Here is a 22371-nt window from a genome sequence, read left to right as displayed (position 1 = left end):
GTTCCTTCTCTCAAGATGCTGCCTGTCCCGCTGAGTTTCTCCAGCATTTTGTCTATCTAACAACTAACTCAGTCAGATAAACGCATGACATATGTAATGACACCATAATGTTTTATTATTTATACTGTAGTTCTTTGTTGTAGAGTCATCCGGCTTGCAAACAGGCCCTTTGGCCAACTTTCCCATACTAACTTAGATACCCCATCTACACTAGTTTCCCTCTGTTTGGGCGAATGCTGAAAGGTATTGTTATTTTCATTCATTACTCAGGCTTATCCACCTTGCTTTAAAATATATATATTTCCACCTGCAATTTTCACATTCCTTGGTGTGCATCAGAAGCACATGTAACCTAAGCAATATTTATGCTATCATTGCTGATGCAATGGATCAATCAGTGGTCTTCATAAACCCAGGTCTTACATCTCTCCCAAACCTGATTACAATTTTAGCTTTTAGGATTAGGGGTAGCTTCCTATGTGTCCCCAAGTTAAGTTGGCACCATAACATGTGTACAAAATCATGGGATGAATAGATCAGGTAGACGCATAGAGTGTCCTGCCCAGAGTAGGGGAATCGAGAATCAGAGGACATAGGTTTAAGTTGAGGGGGGAAAGATTTAATAGGAACCCGAAGGGTAGCTTTTTCACGCAACAGGTGGTAGGTATTTGGAACGAGCTGCCAGAGGAGGTAGTTGAGGCAGGGACTATTACAACTTTAAAGAAACATTTGGACAGGTACATGGATAGAACAGGTTTTGAGGGATATGGGCCAAATGCAGGCAGGTAGGACTAGTGCAGATTGGACTTGTTGGCCGGTGTGGGCAAGTTGGGCTGAAGGACCTGTTTCCACACTGTATCACTCTGACTCTATCTGACCACAATATTTCCTGTATTCCATATCCAAGAGCTGAGAAGGAGGGTAACGTAGAGAAGCAAATCCTATTAGGGGTCACATAGTAGGGAGAATGGGAGAGGGAGATCTGAGGGAGAGAGCATCAGGACAGTGGTGGGGTTGCAATGATAAGAATATAGTCAAGATTGTATCTGCTGATTTGTGTGCGCGTGTAAGCACATTTGGTGTTTGGAACAAGTGGATCAACTATTTGCTCTGTGAAGGCAGTTAAGTAGCAAGTACACAATGACCACCTTATATTAAAAGAATGAATTCACAGCCATCTGTCAAACCACAGTGAAAGCAAGTCCTGATGCCCAAAGAACTGCCTGAGAAGAGAGGTTAGATGAAGGCCATATTGACCGACTTGTTGACCTTTGACGAGGAAGTAACAATGCAGTGGGGTTGAAAATAGTTTGATATGATTTACATGGATTTTAATGCAGTGTTATTGAGGTCCTATATATCACGGTAAAGTGTCAGTTTGACCAAAAGTGGCAGGAAGCACATGGTAAAAATCAATGGATGTTCATGTGAGTGGAGAACTGTTTCCAGTCGGGTTCCTCCAGACTCTGCTTCGTGCCCCCATTTTCTTTCCTGTATTAATTCATGATTTAAGTATCAGCATGCTCACAGCATTTGAGTCTGTGATTGACTGCGGCAGCACATCGTGGACTGATCAGTGGGCAGAAAAGTGGCAAGTGGAATTTGTGTGGATTCGGTGTGAATGAATGCATGTGGGAAGAACAAACCAGGCAAAGGAATGTACAACGAATGGTAGAGTATTGGGAAGTGATGGAACAGAAGGATTTTGCAGTGCCATTCCTTAGACACCAGAGTACATGCCTTACAGTGAATGCAGCACCAGAGACCCGGATTCGATCCGTCTGAAGAAGGGTCTCGACCCGAAACGTCGCCCATTCCTTCTCTCCTGAGATGCTGCCTGACCTGCTGAGTTACTCCAGCATTTTGTGAATAAATACCTTCGATTTGTACCAGCATCTGCAGTTATTTTCTTACACTCCAACTACGGGTGTTATCTGTACGGAGTTTGTACATTCTCCCCGTGACCTGCGTGGGATTTCTCCGAGATCTTCGGTTTCCTCCCATTCTCCAAAGACGTACAGGTTTGTAGGTTAATTGGCTTGGTAAATGTAAAAATTGTCCCTCGTGGGTGTAGGATAGTATAAATGTGCGGGGATCGCTGGTCGGCGCGGACCCGGTGGGCCGAAGGGCCTGTTTCCGCGCTGTATCTCTAAACTAAACTACAAAATGGATAGGATGGTTATGAAGATATATGGGATATTTTCCTTTATTCAATGTCTAAGAGCAGACATGTTAAACTATATATTTTAATAAAACTCTGGTTATGTCTTTTAAATGCTCACTCTAACAATGAAAGAATTCAATAGCATTTGAGAGCGTACAGAGAGCTAAACAGAGAGCTAAACAGAGGGTGTCAAAACTGGATAGCTTTAGCTTTTTAAATGGACTAGCTAGCTTTGGGTGGTTTTCTATGGCACAATGGAACAATTTAATTGTGGTTTATAAAATTAAGAGGGCCCTAGATAAAATGGTTTCTATGCATCTATTTCACACAACAGACGTTTTACCGACCTGCATACTTTGATTGAAAGTAATTGATTGTTTGAATAGGCGAGGGAGGAGTTTTCTCTTCTGAGAACATGAGAAATATGACAACGGCAATACAGCTTCTCACGTTTGCTCTGCCGTGCAATAAGATCATAGCTGACCCGTTTTCATGTCTATTTTCTATAGTTTCTCTTCAAAAATTTGACTTTCTCACCCTAGAATACGTTCATGACTTAGCCAGCACAGGTTGGGTAGACATTTTCTTAAGGTTCGTAATCCCCAGAAATTTCATTTAATCTCCGCAGTGAATAAGTGCCCTATTATTCTGAAATTATGCCCCCGTGTCTGTATTTTCCTACAAGGGGAAACAGACTTCATCTTGAGAATCCCCTCACCATCTTGTATATTTCCATAAGATCACATTCATTCAGGGTTTAGTAGGGGGTTGGAAATTCCTGCTCGAAAGGTAGCAGAATTAAGAAATTCTTCCCAGATTTGTTCTTTAAGGCTATTAAGCGAGAGTTGGAAATTAGATTGAGTAGCTTTTTTTGGCTAGCGTTGAGACAACTGGCTAAATGGTTTCCTTTCATTCTGAAAGTCTCCGTGATTTTGTGATCATTTCATTTTGAGATCAGCTCCAGTACAGACCACATTTATTTGTCTGGTCAGTAAGATTAGTATGTTCTTGGCAAAAGCTTGTAAGGGAAGTAGGAAAATAATTGAAAGCAGATTTACCACTGTCTCTCAGGCAAATTGCCAGTTATGTCTTGGAAAAGAATTGTCAGAAGTTTAGCACAAGGTTGTATGGATTTATCCTGAATTAAGAAATGGCACTACGTAAAACAAGAAACTAAAAGAGTGAGTATGAGTGCACTCGTGATGCACAACTTCTACAAGTTTAAATAATTCCTCTTATTTTATTCTTCAGGTGGTTTGATAAGTCATTCACATTCATCGTGTTTGCAAATGGCAAAGTGGGACTGAATGCAGAACATTCCTGGGCTGACGCGCCAATCATAGGACACCTGTGGGAGGTAAACACAGTCTATTTCATACATTGAAATTCTGTGGTTAAAACAGGTGTGGGTATTCAAGCGTTCAACAATATCCCTTTTATTATATGACTACGCGATGTAAAGCAATTCCACCAGTCATTTTCTCTCTATTAAAAATGAATCTATCATAATCCAATTATATTTAAGTAATTACTCAAGTCGGCAAGAAAACTCTTGACCTATTGCAAGTGACTTATTGTCCTCACACTGCAAAGATGGCAAAATGGTATCAAGTACAGACATTGAACGGAGTGAAGTGGTTCATGTCTGTAGCTCTCAGAGTAAATGGTTTTTTTTAAATTGCACTGATTCATATCCAGGAACCAAAGAAACTCCAGCAGCGTTTCTAAAATCACGCAAAATTGGTCCAAAATTGCAGGATGTGACCTAATGACTTGCCTTAAATAACTAAGTTCAGTAGCAAAAGTGTGTGCTTAAGATGGAAAATCAAAATGGATAAAGTATTCTGCCCTGAGCAAGAAGTTACCGCCTCTTCATTCATCCACAGTGAATTTTCCTGGTAAGTTTTTTTACTTTCTAAATCCTTTATTTTTGATATTACCCATTGCTAAATAATCAATTTTATATTTATCGAACAGTTTATCCTGGCTGCATTTATCCTTTTGCCCTTGCATATATTGTGTCCGTTAGCAATACATGTGCTTTACAGGCAGAATTAATGTCGGGCTGTTGTAAATCCATTTTTGAGGTAATCTTTTGGAAGAGCTTTGAATGCATTGAGGTTAATATTTCTAATTGGATCCCACCACAAAAAAAAATCACTTAGATGCTATTTATACTTGTGGAGAGAAAACTGGAACAGTAGGGTAAAAAATAAGTAGGTTATAACAAAGCATGGTTCATAAAGAATATTGGGAGAAATAGAAAGAAGGGAAAAAACTCTGCTGGGTATTAGCTGTACCAAAGATGGAAATGATTTTTGCGTAAAATTCTTGCACTGTGGTGAATAAACGTTTGAGCCTCTGATTTAAAGGGTTTGTCTCAGTAATATGTGGTTAATTATTCAACAATAAAGCACTCCTGACATTCAAGTAACTTGATTCACCTTTGCTATCCAGAGATTGTTCAAATCTCACGTGAGCCAATAGGTTTGTTTTAGATTAGCTAGAAGACTATATAGCGCATTGCTCACACCTCACCACTGCCTTCTCAAGGGCAAATAGATATGGGGAAGGAATGTGTAGGAAGGAGCTGCAGATGCTGGTTTACACCGAAGGTAGACACAAAAAGCAGGAGTTACTCGACGGGTCGGGTAGAATCTGTGGAAAAAAGGAATAGGTGATGTTTCAGGTTGAGACCCTGCTTCAGACTGAGTCTCTATCTGACTCTCGGTCTGAAGAAGGGTCTCGACCTGAAACGTCACCAATTCATTTTCTCCAGAGATGCTGCCTGTCTCACTAAGTTACTTCACCTTTTTGTGTCTATCTTTGGGGAAGGAATGTGTACCTTGCTAATAACAATCGCATCCCACTGATGAGAAAAGTACCTGTAGTTAATACTCCCTGCTAATGCCATGGATTTGAGAGTAGATAGCTATAAAATTAATTTTATGTCAGTAGTATTCAACATTTCTGACATTTTACTGTTAGTTGACTGAATGAGACAAAATCTTTTTCCTCTTTCCACAGATGTGTCTTCCACACCTTAATGTCTGCACAGTATTGTGGTTTCAAAAAATGTTGGCATGCGAAGGTGTTGGTCTGGACCTACAGAGCAGTCCTTGCAGTGTAACAAACATACTTTTGTTCTATTTTCTTTGTAGTTGTTGAATAAAGCTTTATATTAATCACTTTTCTGTGTCGTCTTTCATTCATTATATTCATATTGCATTAATATTTTGTGGTGTGGCGTGAGATTTTGACAGTTTTGTGTTTTGATATATCTGTACCCACATGCCTTTCATCGTGTACACATCTTTTCATTTTGTGTTTCTCATCCTTCATTCCGGTCATAATCTTCACTGAACTCTATCTAAATTATACCTAAATGGAATAAAATTTTACAAGCTGGAGTAATGAGTAGGAAGGAACTGCAGATGCTGATTTAAATTGAAGATGGACACAATATGCTGGAGTAACTCAGCGAAATGGGCAGCATCTCTGGAGAAAAGGAATAGGAGATGTTTCGGGTCGAGACCCTTCAGACTTCACTGAAGAAGGGTTTGACCCGAAACATCACCTATTCCTTCTCTCCAGAGATGCTGCCTGCCCCTCTGAGTTACTCCAGCATTTTGTGTCTAGCCAGAGTAAACGAGCTCTGACTCAATTAGTTGAGCTCATTATTCAGTAATAATGGAATTGAATTGACTTTTTCTTTTAAGTTATGGCCTGAGGATCTTCAGTAAAACTGGACTTTTGCTTTCGCAGTTATGGAGTGACAATGTGTTGAGAGCATTTGTGTGAGGAAAAAGTCAAAATAACATACCTGTATAAAGTTGTAAAGTAGGAAAATATTCCAAAGTGTTTCATAGTACCACAACATACATAAATCACTGGCTTTTAAAGTTCATGCCATATATACTGGAGTTATTTTTTTTAAAATGTTTCCTTTATAATAGCATTACATTTTCTTTGTCCTGTCATGGTGTGTTGTGCATATTGTTCATTTGACACAAGTCAATAAACCTTGGTACCATATCTGACTAATTTCAGGTTGGGTGATGTGGAAATTTACTGTGCCATAAATTGGGTAATCTATGATCATGTAATAGCCTTAAATTCCCCTCTGTGGGAGTCTGAATTTTTGTAATGGGGTCTTCTTATCGAGTCCACATCACAAGATTAGAAATTGTTCAGCCAGAGCTGAACACACTTCTCGGAATCGTCATACAATGGCTTCTTGTGCGTAGTGGTGGAATGATTGATGGAAACAGGGCCGTGACGTGAACGTTCTTGATCCCTGTGAGGGGGTTCAATGGTGCTTTTAGAGTTGAGTGACAGACAAGATGATGGTTGCTGATCAGATGAACTGCATCATGATTGTGCTAAAGTAGACACAAAATGCTGGAGTAACTCAGCGGATCAGGCAGCATCTCTGGATAGAAGGAATGGGTGATGTTTCGGGTCGAGACCCTTCTTCGGACTCTAAGATTAAATTGAAGATAGACACAAAAAATTGTGTCAAAAGTCTGAAGAGGGGTCAGGACCCGAAACGTCACCCATTCCTTCTATCCAGAGATGCTGCCTGACCCGCTGAGTTACTCCGGCATTTTGTGTCTATCTTCGGTTTAAACCAGCATCTGCAGTTCTTTCCTACAACAATCATGCATGAGCTTAGTATGAAAGCCAAAAGCTGGCAATCTCACCAGTGGCCATTCTTCCCAATGAATTTTTAAAATTAAAAAATCCACTTATGTTCTTAACTAGCATTTCTCAGCAGGAGCCTTTGGTTAGGGTTTAGATGGGAACTCTGGATTTTTCTCTCCCTGTGGCCAAAATTAATTGAAAACATTTTACTATCCCTATTAAATCATCGAACCTCACAGACCAGAAACAATGTGGCAACCTGCTCTAAATTATTTGGTCTATTCAGTAAACCTGTGGATATTTAATTTTGTCTGTTGAATCGTGTGAATTATCAAATTAGTTGGACCTGTCGTGTGTAATTTTAAATGTGGCGGAAATTTTACTGAAGATTCATCTAGTCATATATAGTCTTGAAAATGTTTGATTCAGATCCACAAGGAGAGTTAAGGCTATCAGATACCATATGAATTAAATATTGTAAATTTCTTTTGATGAATTTGATAAAAGTCATTATTTAGATTTACTAATGCTGTCTTAAATCATGCAATGTTTTTGTTTTAGTTTTGATTTCCAATTATTTTCCCACTCTTAACTCCCGCCTTCTGCATGTTTGTTGTTCTACAGTATGCTCTGGCCACAGACACCTTCCAACTAGGTTACAATGACGATGGCAACTGTAAAGGTGATCCAGCCCCCAATGTTCCCTTACCACAGAGATTGCAATGGGACATCCCAAAAGAGGTAAGGCCTTTAGTTTCTGTTTCTGCTATCTTAATAAACAATAGGTGCAGGAGTAGGCCATTCGGCCCTTCGAGCCAGCACCACCATTCAATGTGATCATGGCTGATCATTCTCAATCAGTACCCAGTTCTTTCCTTCTCCCCACACCCCCTGACTCCGCTATCCTTAAGAGCTCTATCTAGCTCTCTCTTGAAAGCATCCAGAGATTTGGCCTCCACTGCCTTCTCAGGTAGAGAATTCCACAGATTTACAACTCTCTGACTGAAAAAGTTTTTCCTCATCTCCGTTCTAAATGGTTTACCCCTTATTCTTAAACTGTGGCCCCTGGTTCTGGACTCCCCAACATTGGGAACATGTTTTCTGCCTCTAACGTGTCCAACCCCTTAATAATCTTTTATGTTTTGATAACATCCCATCCTTCTAAATTCCAGTGCATACAAGCCTAGTCGCTCCAGTCTTTCAACATATGACAGTCCCGCCATTCCGGGAATTAACCTAGTAAACCTACGCTGCACGCCCTCAATAACAAGAATATCCTTCCTCAAATTTGGAGACCAAAACTGCACACTCGGGAGAATTCTGTCTAAAATTCTCCAAGGCTGCTTCAATAAATGCCTTCCAAACCTTTACCACCCAGTAAGACTAGGATAACAACTGATGGGAGCACCATCATCACCAGCTTCATATTCCAAGTTGCAGGTCATGAGGACTTGGCCATCTACCACAAATCCATCATTAATGCAAATTCTGGGTCCGTGCCAGGTGTGGGGCATCTTCACTACATGAACTGCAACAGTTGAAGAAAAAGTGTCCTCCCTCCCTACTTCAGGATAGCTTTCTTGATATTAAATGCCAGCTTTCACAACATTTGAGGAACAGGTGAAGTAGCCTGAGTGCTTTAGCCTATGTTAGTGTTAGAAGTCTGTAGATAGGCTGCAAAACTGAACACATCAACACTGGCGTAAAAGTCTGAAATCCTGCACCAAATGCTCACGAGGGGATTGCTGGGGACTAAATCATTCCAAGCTCACCATAATAGTAAAGTTTCTATGATGAAGCTGATCTTCACTTTTCCCATTTTGCATCCCAAGATCCTGAATCTCTCTTCCCGGCCCTGCACTTCCAATGACAACTGATGCTTAACAACAACATTAATTGGATCTCCTGGCAAAGCTATTGAGTGGACAAGTGGCTTAGATATGAGGTGTTCAGTTTCTCCCCATTTACCATGAGCTTAGCTTAGAGTGAGCTACCTGTGACTGCACATCACTCGATGCGAATTTTGTGGATAAATTAAGTACCATACATGAAGTCATATCAGACGTGCTTCGTAACTATGATACGCCCTTATTGATTGATAAGAATGCAGTGACAACCTGGCTGGTCTAAATAAAACTGATTTTGTTTCTCTCCCTCCTGTAACCTCAACCTCCTTCTGACCCAATTTCAGTGCCAGGAGGTAATCATGAATTCGCTGAAGGTGGCACAGACGCTGGCTAACGACGTTGATTTCTACGCATTTCCATTCACTCGGTTTGGCAAGGGTGTCATTAAGAAATGCAGAACCAGCCCAGATGCCTTCATCCAAATCGCTCTGCAACTTGCCAACTACAGGGTAAGAGCCCTACTTGTGAAACTGATTTGACCTATTTTTGTTTTCCATTCGGCTAAGATAGCAATCCTGCTGCATTGAACAAATGTGGAATAACTGTTATGAACGACCTGTCCTTTCCACATCCAAGGATGCTGAAAAAGATAAGCTCTGCAGACAATGACTACCTCTGTATTTCCTAAACGGTCCTACATAGAGTAAACAATGTAGCCAGGGATGAGCAGAAGCTATGGTCCATAAGACTGTAATTTACTTCCTTAAGTCCCACACTCAGCAGTGTTTCAGCTACAGAGATCTAACTCAACAGCAAAATTACTCTTAATATTTATGTTCTGCATCTTGCTTGTGAAATGGTAATAATTAAGATGCAACCATTTCTTTGACTGCCTGCTGTTAATTTTTCATTTTGTTATACACTTGGCTTTGCCCTCTGCACTGCACCAAAAAAATGAAATGCTGTCAAGAGTGCCAAATTATCACAAAACGTCAATAAGAAACAGTTTTCCATCTGCACTCCTTGATTAAATTTCAAATAGAAGCCCACTACCAAGTGCCGTTTTGTTCTATACAAAATAAATTATATATTTTTTACATTAAATTGTTTAGAACTGATCACAGTTTGCAAAGGTCTGCAGGACATTTATCATACATGAACCATCTGCTCCTGTTTATGGTTCCAACGTGCTGTTAGATGTTAATATTTCCAGATGTAAACTGCTTTTTAACAAATAAAACCCAAACTTAAGCAATATTATGTGATTATTGCATTTTAACATAACAGTAATTTTTGAAGTTGTATCAAATTTCTCGATTCAGTGCCTCTCCAGTTTCCATTATTCTCTGTGGAAACTATTGGAATCTCACACTTAGATTCTTGCCTGCAGCATACTCTTTGGTTTTCTGCGGGGAATTAGTGGTTAAAGAAAAACTTGTGAAGAGGCCCAGCTCTGCATAATTTTGCTGTTATCTGCTAATATTGCTCTTTGTTCACTCAAAGTTTACGGAACATCTTTCCGTGTTTCAAAATGTTTTTTTCTCTCCCTAACCAATATTTCTCTGAACTGCACTTCTTGATATTTCCTCTCTTAGCTGCCTTTTCTCTATCTATTTGTATTCCTTGCATTTCCCTGTTTCTTTTAATTGTTTTACTCCACTCTTGGCCATCTCTTCTTTCTCATACCCTTTGTTTGCCTTGCTCTCTTTGTGCCTTTACTCATTTGTAATGAACTCCTCCTCGAATTCCTATTTTGTCTCCTATGGTACGCTCTTTCTCATTCTATATCTTTTCAATTCTGTGGATGGACGAAAAATGCTGGAGTAACTTGGGGCCAAGGATGAATCTGGAGAAAAGGCAACGTTTCGGGTCGGAACCCTTTTTCAGACTCCTGATACGATAATGGTGTTTAAGAGGCTTTTGGATAGGCACATGGGAGTGCAGAGATCATGTACATGCAGATGAGATCAGTCTAACCTGGCATCATGTTCGGCACAAATATTGTGAGCCGATGGGCCCTTTCCTGTGCTTTCTTTAAGTTTCTCCTCTCCTTTTCAATTCTGTGCTTTGTTATTAACATTACAGCCTTTTTCATATGAATGTAAAGCAAATAAATCTTTCCCCTACATAGAGTAACATGGTACTTAGCCCATTGTACTCTGATCTATGCCTTCCGTGTGAAACCTGCGTTAGTTGACTCCTGTCATCTTGTGAGTTCTAATGTAATTGAGTTAAATCTTTGTGCAGTGTTTGGTTAAGTTCACTTGTCTAGAATGGCCTGTCTTCATCCATATTTCAAATGTTACATCACTGTCACCGTCCGTCCTGACAAGGACGCAAGCTTCCGGCGACAATCAGTGAGAGCCATCACTTGTAGAACAGATGATGGTGGTAGCAGAATTAGCTCAGGCCACTTCCAGTTTCCAGCCCCTGCTCCTGCTATGGGGCCAGAATGGCCTGTGATGCACCTGAATCAGGAACCTTGCAAATTGACAACATGACTACTGAACATGGAGCCTGCATAGGTCAATACAGACTCCTGTGTTTTAAGAAATGTAAAATTGCACTAGAATGATTCTTTACCATGTTGAATAATGTAAGATAGACGCAAAATGCTGGAATAACTCAGCAGGATAGGCAGCATCTCTGGAGAGAAGGAATGGGTGACGTTTGGGGTCGAGACCCTTCAGACTGAGAGTCAGGGGAGAGGGAGCCATAGAGATATGGAAAGGTAAGGTGTGAAAAAGAGAGATCAAAGGGGACGAAGCTCAAGGAAAATGTAGAATGGATCATTTATAAGCTCTCTTAACATTTTCTCCTGATTTATTTCCTGCTTGTACTTTTCCAACCATTGCTAGTAAATATATAACATTTTGTTTTGGAAATAGTTGGTTTACATAAGAGAGGGGATACTGTGTTAACACTATATGGTTTTTTTTGCAACCTTGTTTGCAGGACAAAGGTACATTCTGTCTAACCTATGAATCTTCAATGACTCGGTTGTTCCGTGAAGGGAGGACTGAGACCGTGCGCTCGTGCACCGTTGAAACATGCAATTTTGTGACAGCACTGGAAGGCAAAAAGCATTCGGTGAGGAGGGGTCACTGAGCTCTCTGGGGTGTATGCAAGGGCAAGAGAGAGTACGGTTTCTCTTGTAAATTAAGACACAAAAAGCTGGAGTAACTCGGCGGGACAGGCAGCATCTCTGGAGAGAAGGAATGGGTGATGTTTCAGGTCGAGACCCTTTCCTAGGGAAAAGGGAAACGAGAGATATAGACTTTGATGTAGAGAGATAAAGAGTAATGAATGAAAGATATGCAAAAAGTTGTGAAGATAAAGGAAACAGGCTGTTTATTGGGTGATAATGAGAAACTGGTGCGACTTGGACCTCTGGGCTGTAAGCTGCCCAAGCGAAATATGAGATGCAGTTCCTCCAATATGTGTTTAGCCTCACTCTGACAACGGAGGAGACCTAGGACAGAAAGGTCAGTGCGGGAATGGGAAGGAGAATTAAAATGTTTAGCAACCGGGAGATCAGGTAGGTACAGGCAGACGGCGTGAAGGTGTTCAGCGAAATGATCACCCAGTCTACGTTTGGTCTCACCGATGTATAAGAGTCCGCATCGTGAACAACAGATACAGTAGATGAGGTCGATGGAGGTGCAAGTGAACCTTTGCCTAACCTGAAAGGACTGCTGGGGTCCATGGACAGAGTCGAGGGAGGTGGTATGGGGGCAGGTTTTGCATCTCCTGCGGTTGTAGGGGAAGGTACCTGGGAAGGGGGTGGTTTGGGTGGGAAGGGATGAGTTAACCAAGGAATTGTGGAGGGAACGGTCTCTGCAGAATGTGGAAAGGGGTGGAGATGGGAAGATGTGACTAGTGTTGGGATCCCGTTGGAGGTGGTGAAAATTTCGGAGGATTATGTGTTGTATGCAACGACTGATGGGGCGAAAGATAAGGACTAGGGGGACTCTGTCTATGTTGCGATGGGGGAGCAAGAGTGGAGTGTACCGAGGAGACATGAGTGAGGGCCTCATCAATGATGGAGAGGGGAACCCCCGTTCCCTAAAGGATGAGGACATCTTGGATGTGCGACATAATTTTAATTGTGTCATAATGTCAATTGTAGTGCAAACCTTAGGGATTGTAACATCTAGTCCTACTAATCAATCATAATCGTAATTTATTAGCCAAGTATGTTTTGCAACATACAAGGAATTTGATTTGCCATACAGGCATACCAAAAAAAGCAACAAAACACTCATCTACATAAAAAAAATTACATAAACATCCGCTAAAGATAAACTAAAGGGCCAGTCCCAGTTACGCGATTTTTAAGGCGACTGCCGGTGACTGTCACAGATCGGCAAAATTTTATTTTACCCTACGACAATGACCACGACAATGCTGTGTCAGGTAGATACAAGTTACTTTTTTGTGAAACTAGCACCTGGCTAAGAGATTACACCGTCTTCAGAAACATTGCAAAATTCCCACGTTTACCTGACCGTCAAACTGTCGCCTCCAATCTACCTGGTGACTCACATTTGTTTGAATAACAGAAGTCTTTTTCCTCCTCATGCACAAAGCCTCTTGCCCAGGTAGGTGCATCAAGGACCAGAGGACAGAGGTTAAAGGTGAAGGGGAAAAGATTTAATAGAAACCTGAGGGATAACTTTTTCACACAAAGGGTGGTGGGTGTATGGAACAAGTTGCCAGAGGAGGTAGTTGAGGCAGAGACTATCGCAACGTTTATAAAACAGTTACACAGGTACATGGATAGGACAGGTTTAGAGGGATGTGGACCAAACGCGGGCAGGTGGGACTAGTGTAGCTGGGACATGTTAGCTGGTGTGGACAAGTGGGGCCGAAGGGCCTGTTTCCACGCTGTTTCACTCTATCACTCATGTTGAGGGGTCATCAATTGCAATCTGTCTTTAAGTAAGAATTGCAGGAGTTTGTTGGAGCATTGAATTCTTTTGGCATGGTTGACTTAAATTTTGAAAAAAGTCTAATTACTTAATATAATTACTTGAATTACTTACTACATGTATAAAATCATGAAAGGAACCGATCAATTAGATGCACAGAGTCTCTTGCCCAGAGTGGGAGAATCGAGAACCAGAGGACATAGATTTAAGGTGAAGGGTGAAAGATTTCATATACATCTCATGGTGCATTTCATGTACATCTGAGAATGCCTGTAGCGAAGAAGTGACAAGTGAATGAATTGGCACTTCATTCACAGTCAATGAAGTGACTTTGTAGAAACAAAGAACTGCAGGTTTACACAAAAGGACACAGTGCTGGAGTAACTCAGCAGGTCAGACAGGATCTCTGAAGAACATGGATAGGTGAAGTTTTGGGACGATCCATCCTTAGTCCAAAGAAGGGTTCTTACCCAATACATCATCCATCGATGTTCTCCAGAGATGCTGCCTGACCCACTGAGTTACTCCAGCACTTTGTATCCTTTAGTAAAGTGATTTCCTCACTTTAGTGAAGTCACAGAATACAGAAAATTGGGACAAGGAAATTCTTTGCCTCTGGAGTAACATTACAATAAAGTTATTTTTTGTTCCTTTAAAATACTTGATAAAGTTTCAGTATATTCTTTCTATCGTTCCACAGAATGAAGAGTGCCTAAATCTATTCCGTATTGCAGCCAAAAATCACCAACACATCAGCCGTCTTGCTATGTCCGGATGTGGTGTCGATCGGCATCTCTTCTGCCTCTATGTGGTATCAAAGTACCTAGGAGTCAACTCGCCCTTCCTTCAAGAGGTAAAGGATTGTCAACTACAACATCACCCGGTTGAGAAAAGTAACAATGGGGGAGCAGTTAAATTGAGCATGATATATTTTCTTCCCATCAGTAAGTTGTTATCCGAACCCTTATCAAACTCTCGGGAGAGAGCAATCATTAATCAGAAGAGAGAGATTCTCTGAGCTCCTCGCCCACATCACTCAGCCATTTAACAGGCCTAGTGGCAACGGAGTTTCCGTTCGGAGAGAAACAAAAAGCATTGGCTCAAGGAGGCAAGGAAAGGGGAGCAGAGGTAGGCCAACTGGCCCCGCAAGGCCCCTTCCCATTCAACATGGCCACAGATGGTCTACACTGGCCTCAATTCCCTTTCTGTGTCCGATCCCCAATCTTTTGGAAATTTTGCGCTTCCACTTTAAGTACTAATGAGTTGACCTCCACAACTATCTGGGCTGAGAATTCATGAGATTCACCATCAGAGCAGTTAGTGATGGACAATAAATATTAGCCTTGCCAATTGTGTCACCATCCTAAAAATTAATAAACCAGTTTTGCCTGTCAAAACCAAGAAACATTTACAAGGTGGGTGGGTCTTTTTGTCACTGTTTTGAAATTAATGGAAAGCATAAGCAAATGTATATGCAAACTTGAAGTGTCTTGATTAGAGTATGGTGTGTCGAATACCTTTTGATCAGTGAATGGTCTTGGTTGATTTTACCTCGAGTCCTAAACTGAAATCCAGTAGAAGGTCAGATCTAAAATGCTGGAGTAACTCAGCACAACGGGCAGCATCTCTGGAGAGAAGGAATGGGTGAGGTTTCGGGTCGAGACCTTTCTTCAGACTGAAGAAGGGTCTCGACCCGAAACGTCACCCATTCCTTCTCTCCAGAGATGTTGCCTGTCCCGCAGAGTTACTCCAGCAATTTGTGTCTGTCTTCAGTTTAAATTAGCATCTGCAGTTCCTTCGTACACATCCAGTAGAAGGTCAGGTGTAAAACCAGAAGTGAATTTTTGTTTCAGGTTCTTTCAGAGCCATGGTGCCTCTCAACGAGTCAGACACCCATCCAGCAGATTGAGCTGTTCGACCTTGTGAATCATCCAGAGTACGTCTCCATTGGAGGAGGGTTTGGCCCAGTGAGTATTTTGTCATTCATTATTATACTGTTGCATTTAAGTTTGTATTCCCTCTCTGGGGACACAACAGCTCTACCACAGGGGCACACAATAGCAAACTTGGATTTGCACTACAACAGCAAACAAAGACTGAATGGGCTTACCGAGTACAGATGCTCCTCAACTTACAATGGGGGTTATGTTCTGATAAACCCATCGTGAAACGAAAATATCGTACGTCAAAATGCATTTAAATACTTCCGATCACATGGCCAGAAGCGAGCTGCGGGTCACTGCCGTTGCCCAGCGTTTGCACCATTGTAAAGTCAAAATATTGTACGTTGAAGCATCGTTAGTCGGGGAGCATCTGTATTGTAATTTTCTACAATTCAAACAGTTAACTATTTCAGGAAGGGGCACTTATAAGACTAGGAGCATAACATTTCCACAGCCAAAAATACTTGATTCCAAGTCTTGTCTTCAACTTTAAAAACACAGTATGAAATTATATTCAAATATGTATGACTTCATTTGAAAGTTATTTGGAAACAACCACAGCTTTCATAACAAAAAATGTTAGGTTCTTTGGAGTTAAATTGCAATCTGGCTGGTGCACCAATGAACATTTAATACCACTCGATTAGAGTGAAAGTCTAGAAGTAGGATGTCATTCTTTTGGGTGTGCTGAACATTTGTTCCTGTCGTTGTGTTATGTTCATGTCAATCCATAATTCTGAAAATATTCGGGAGATTGGGCAAAAATACATTAAAAGTGGCGCTGTGACAGTGTGCACACCACTGGTTATGGGGAGAAGGCAGGAGAATGGGGTTAGGAGGGAGAGATAGATCAGCCATGATTGAATGGCAGAGTAGACTTGATAGGTCGAGTAGCCTAATTCTACGGTTATGACTTCGCGCCACTGTTAATGGACCAGACATCAATGGTGTTGATGGGATCTTGATGCAGAGCACACAGTTTTAGACTTTCGAGATGTAAACATGGAAGCATGGAAACAACCTCTACAGCCGCTCAATCCCAAGTTGATCAGAGATCACCCCCATGCACAAGCATTATCCTAGGGACAATTTTCCATATTTTACTGAAGCAAATTAACCTACAATCCTGCACGTGTGGGAGGAACACACGCAAAAAAACACCATGCAATCACAGGGAAGAATGTACAGACAGCACCCATAGTCAGGATTGAACCTGGGTCTCTGGGGCTGTTAGGCAGCAGCTCTGCCCCTGCGCCACTGTGCCGCCCATACGACGATGCTATTGCTGCACTGGAAGTTAGTCGGCGTTTCAAGAGCCATGGCAGTCACAGTACTGTACAATGGCAGCAAAGGTAGCATTGAGGGAGTGGAGAGGGACGGTCACCCTTGTGCCTGCACAGCAACAGACAGCATGTTGCCATTAACCTCCAAGCCACTGTCGGGCGTAGGTTAATCAAGGATGGAGGCATTGAGGGGGAGGTGAAGGTTCATCCATGAATTATTTATGAATCCACGGACGAGAACGTGTGTCTGGGCTAGTAACCTTGCAACTGAAACGCCGTCTCTCTTTTCAGGTTGCAGATGATGGTTATGGTGTTTCTTACATCATCGTTGGAGACTACCTCATCAACTTCCACATCTCCTGCAAAGTCTCCAGCCCCTTCACGGTAAAATTGCAACACTCATTCCTTGTCTTTCCCTGGATTTACTGGTTCAGGCTGAAGGGTTATACTTTCATCAGTCTTTTTTTGTTACAGCGTGTTAAAGGGATGCATTCCTTGTACAACTTGTATGGTCCTGGTGTTTTCATTTATTTCTTGTTACTATGCCTCTTTAGGGTGACTTGCTAAGTATCCCAGTGTTTTGTTTTTTTGTTCAGATTTCCAGCATCAAAGTGTTACAATGCTGGAAAGATCAAGGAGTGAATCTATATGTGTAGAGTTAAGAAACGCTGGAGATGTTACAGTACCATGATGTCTAGACTTCCAGGTAGATCGAAGAAAGAAAGCATTAAAAATTTTTTTTACCAAGTAGCGTCTGCAGGAGAAAGTAGAGAAGGCATAGTCAATGCAGTGCGGAACTGGATAAGTCAATGCAGTGCGGAGCTGGATAAGTTTCAAAATAATTCTAAGGTCAAGAAGAGGACAGGAGAGTGGGACTGGAGTATCTTATATAGAGAAGATAGACACAAAATGCTGGAGTAACTCAGCGGGACAGGCAGCATCTCTGGAGAGAAGGAATGGGTGACGTTTCGGGTCAGTCTGAAGAAGGGCCTTGACCTGAAACGTCACCCATTCCTTCTTTCCAGAGATGCTGCCTGTCCTGCTGAGTTACTCCAGCTTTTTGGGTCTACCTTCGGTTTCAACCAGTGTCTGCAGTTCCTTCTTGCCCATATTATATAGAGAAACTAGTGACTTGGGCGGAATGGCCTCTTACTGTGCTGTAATCACGCTGTGATTTTGCGATTCAAAGGGAAGAGAGAGATGCACCACAGCTTAGAAGTGAACTTCCGATAAACTATTTTACACTCCATCGTTGCCACTTGACTTGTTAAGTATTTCCAATGTATTCTGGACTTTTTTTTTCATCTTTCGGAGTCCACTTTGGGCTAGAATATGAAGGCGTTTTAATTCCAAACTGATGTTCTCAGTAAAGCAACAGAGGATCAATGCATAAGCTTTAAGTAATTAGACACGGGTGTAGGAAAATCACGTCCGCAGTGAGTGAAATAACTGAATTAAACTTGGGGAAAGGTATAAAGGAGGCAAGGCATGCAGTGCTGAAACGACACTGATTAAATATTTTCTTCTTACTTTCTAAAAGGACGCTCATCGTTTTGGCAAAAACATCATCCAAGCAATGTTAGACATCCTGACACTCTTCAATTTGGATGGGAAAAAGGCCTAAATGTAGTTATGCCACCAGCCTGACACAGCAAAAGGGAGAAAAACACAACAATGAGAATCTTGCGCATCTAAAGTTGTTTGAGCGTCCGTCTTCCAAAGGACTTGGCGTGCGTATGCACTGTTTTGTTTTTGTGTCACCTTTATTTATTCATTGTGTCATGGGGGCTAATTTTTAAATTAAAAGAACAAAAGGCAACAACAATGCAAAGGAAAGGGACTTACGTTGGAATTCTGGTGTGTGTAAGAGGCAGGGCTTGAACTTAATAACTAAAATTCTTTTTTTTTTCTCCTTCCGAGAAAGAGACAGGCTTATTACATGTTTACCCGTCCACACATTCTGTGTTAATCTGCAGAGTTTGTGCTAGTTTGACTGCATGCCCATCTGTCGTTAACATTGCGATTTATAGCAGCACTGCGGGGAATTCCCATCAGTTGCCCTCGGGATTGAAAGGACATCAGTATCGGGGACAATCAAAAATTGAGTGAGATTGACTGGGCCCGGTCTAGAAGATCAAATAACATGGGTAAGAGTAGGCTGCAGATTTCTGTTTAGTTGGCTCTTGGGACCGAGAAGCGTATGGTCACTTTATCCTCGAATCATTATTGAGGGGATAGTGTCAATTTGAAGCCTGGTGGAGAGGGACCATTGCTGTCCACACTCCGTACCTGGTTGACCAGACTTTTTCAAGTATGGCTGCAGAGCATCCCACCCCTCTGATGGTACTTGGGGTGGTATTGCAATTCAATTTTATAAGCAGTGGCAGATTTTAAAAAAAGTTTTAGCAGTTTGATCCATTTTTTACTTTGAAATAACTGCTCATGGATATTGATAGAACAGGGCAGAGTATAGCAGAGGAACAAGCCTTTCGGACCCACCGTGTCCGCGCTGACCATGATGTCAATCCAACGAATCCAATCTTCTTGCACAGCTGAGGCATCTCACCTCCTAAGGCCAGGGGTAGAGGGTACCTTTCTATTCCCTACGTTGGGAGCTGGGAGAGCATTAAAATGCCTCATAAACGTTCTACCATCCCCCCCACGCAATACATCCCAGCCAACCACTAACCTCCATGTGTAAAATAAAACACACAACTGCCTCGCAAATGTCTATTCACCTTTCCCCCTCTCACCTTAAACCTATGTCCACTAGTATTTGATGTTTCCACCCCAAGAAAAGGGCTCTGACAACCTTCCTTATCTGTGCCCCTCATAATTCTATCAACTTCCATCAGGACATCCCTCAGCTATCGACATTCCAGAGAAAACAATTCCAATTTGCCCAAACTCTTCTTGGAGCTAATACTTTCTAATCCATGCAACTTCCTGGTGAACCTCCTCTGCACCTTCTCCGACAGCTGCCACATCCTTCCTGGAATACAGCGATCAGACCTGCACGTAGTTTTATACAGCTGCAATATTGCCTTCCAACATTTATCCGCTGAATGCATGCATGCCTTGTATTCATCTGTGTGTTTGTTCAATGCACTGAATCTGTGCCATCACAGGTGAAAGAAAAGAGTGCTTGCTTGGTCATTCCTTAAGCTAGTTTAGATTCAGCCATGCTGTCCTCTGAAAGTCTTTGTTAAAAGCCTAAATTATGTACGGGTTCAGTTTGAGGTGAAGAATCCATTTACTTGTCAAAAACACGAGGCAGATCGGCAGCTTAATGGTTAGACAGTGATCGAGCCCAGCTCTGAATATAACTACGCTGAGGAGTCGGAATGGTGCATCAGTCCCAGGGGGGTGGAAAGAGAACCAACCTGTGTTGTGTTATTCCTGTGTCAAACCTACCATTAAATATGAAGCCCTATTTGGTCTCCTGGGTATTGCTGTGTTTTTATTTTGAATCTTCTGTATTATTATGGGTTTTGATAAAACATTCTGTGCCATTATTTTCCGCAAGTCTGTGTGTTTTATAAGCTGTTAAATTCAAGCCCTGTCTATTGAAGCTGGTGCCTTAAATGCAAGTTGTTTAAAAAAAAAAATGTAACTGACTTGTTTGCATTAAACTGGACCTCTGGTTAGCCAACACTCCTTTTCTCCACATGGCCAGTCCTCACTTTTCACACAATCTGGGGACATTCATTGCATTAGACTGATGCAAGGCGAGATGCAATTGAAGTAAAGTTCAACGGAGCTGTGATGTGGGGCAGGAGGAGTGAGTTCTGAAAGGGATAGGATGGAACAGATGAGGCAAATCAATAGTTTGGCAGGGTGGGCGGTCCTAGTGAAGTATCTATACATCTATACCTACAATGTAGCAACAACCTAAATATGTTTGAGGAGATTTCCTTTCTGTTGACCCAAATTGTAAATATATGTTTTACAAAAGCACTTAACCATTTTGATTTCCTTTAAGGTAGATATTATTTACCCCAATTTCTTGAAAGGTTGGAAAAAATTCCAACCTAGCTCTTTGTTGACCTCATGGACCTAATCTTGCCTGCATGGAAGGACGGGCAATGTGTTGAGCAGACGTGAATGACTGGCTAACCAGGTGTTTGAGGCTGGCTGTAACACCATGCGATTTGTACTGTGTTTGTAAATGTTTCACTACATGAGTAATTCTGTAAAGGGCATTCCTGTGAGACACTGGGCCGGGTCTGGCAGGAGCTCAGCACCAAACAGGAAGCCGCATCCACAAGGCCTTAAATACACAAGATAGCTCAATACGTGTGGAATTAAAAGATGATTTTAATTATAATTAAATGACAATCACATTTATAGCAACTATATTTGCAAAAAACAAACTCCTTTATAGTTGACCAAAAGCAGAGCTGAGATCCTGTTTCCTGGAAGGAATGGAAGGGAGCATTCAATAGGCAGAATAAATGTGAGAGATTAGTTTCAATAAGGATTCTTTTCTCCACTTTTATTTTCATTTTGCCTTTAGGAAGATGTACCGCACCCAGCACACAGTTATGTCACATTTTTCTTCATTTCTTTCTTACTGTTGAGTTTGTAGAATTGTCTCTTGCTTTATTCAGGATAAGAATTTATCTCCCATCTTCCCTCCCCACCCACCTGTGCCTCCAGCACCGCTCAGGCAATGAGCTGGTCAACAACCTTCCCTTGTTGCTGCAGTTGTTTAAGGCCATGCCACCAAGAGTAGTGACAGTTTTGCCAGTCCCTACTCAGCTGCGAAAGGATGTGTGTTAAGGGGTATTTATCTTCATATTGCGCGCCCAGCATCAGCAGATTTTGAGAGTGCAATGCTCTGGTAGGAAGATAGTGTTTTAATTACTGTGTGGAGGATAGGGTAACTACTAAAGCCACCCTTAACTTCCCTTGAGATGGCTGTGAGGCGCCACCTCGAACTGCTGTAGCGCATGACGACGGCACTCAGTAGGAAGTTCCAGGATCTAATCACAGTGACAATGAAGGGACACTGATCTTGTAGCCCATGGCAAGGAGAATGTAGAGGTGGTGCCACTCCCCACGTGCTTGTTGCCCCTGCTGATGACGAAGCCATGGATTGCTTTCTGTTAGTATAAGAAAATAACTGCAGATGCTGGTACAAGTCGATTTATTCACAAAATGCTGGAGTAACTCAGCAGGTCAGGCAGCATCTCGGGAGAGAAGGAATGAAGAAGGGTCTCGACCCGAAACGTCACCCATTCCTTCTCTCCCGAGATGCTGCCTGACCTGCTGAGTTACTCCAGCATTTTGTGAATAAATCGATTGCTTTCTGTTGATGGTTTCCACCCCAGACACTGCACTGGTGAGGAGGGAGCAGGCCGCGGATAGTTACTAGATTGCTTTCTGTTGATGCTTCGTACAGCGGACACCATGCATGCACTGGTGAGGGAGCAAGTGCGAGTTCACAGTGGTGAATGGGGTGCCTATCAAGCCTTGGATAGAGTGAGCTTCCCACGTGTTATTGAAGCCCCAGGCTGCTGGGGGAAATTCCACCGCACACCTGGCTTCTGCAGACAG

The 22371-nt window shown here is 41.9% G+C and overlaps 1 protein-coding gene across 6 annotated transcripts in view; it reads left to right on the top strand.

The window, feature by feature from the left end:
- The window catches only part of LOC144611427 (carnitine O-palmitoyltransferase 1, liver isoform-like), a 79973-nt gene extending 57949 nt beyond the window's left edge, over positions 1-22024 (top strand). For 4 of the 6 annotated variants that reach the window (XM_078430506.1, XM_078430507.1, XM_078430508.1 and 1 more), the window contains exons 12-19: positions 3416-3521; positions 7433-7549; positions 9000-9164; positions 11611-11745; positions 14287-14439; positions 15440-15553; positions 17104-17196; positions 18353-22024. In XM_078430506.1, the coding sequence (XP_078286632.1) occupies positions 3416-3521; positions 7433-7549; positions 9000-9164; positions 11611-11745; positions 14287-14439; positions 15440-15553; positions 17104-17196; positions 18353-18436 (967 nt within the window). In that variant the 3' untranslated portion in view covers positions 18437-22024. Of the gene's footprint in view, positions 1-3415; positions 3522-3862; positions 4063-5191; positions 5291-7432; positions 7550-8999; positions 9165-11610; positions 11746-14286; positions 14440-15439; positions 15554-17103; positions 17197-18352 lie in introns of those variants that run through there. The other 2 variants (XR_013549517.1, XR_013549518.1) reach the window with 2 other exon arrangements.
- The last annotated feature ends 347 nt before the right edge of the window (positions 22025-22371 follow it).

Source organism: Rhinoraja longicauda, chromosome 40, assembly GCF_053455715.1.
Source record: "Rhinoraja longicauda isolate Sanriku21f chromosome 40, sRhiLon1.1, whole genome shotgun sequence".
NCBI lineage: Eukaryota > Metazoa > Chordata > Chondrichthyes > Rajiformes > Arhynchobatidae > Rhinoraja > Rhinoraja longicauda.
Note: the sequence above shows the minus strand (reverse complement) of the source record. Positions and strands in the feature narration are given on the sequence as shown.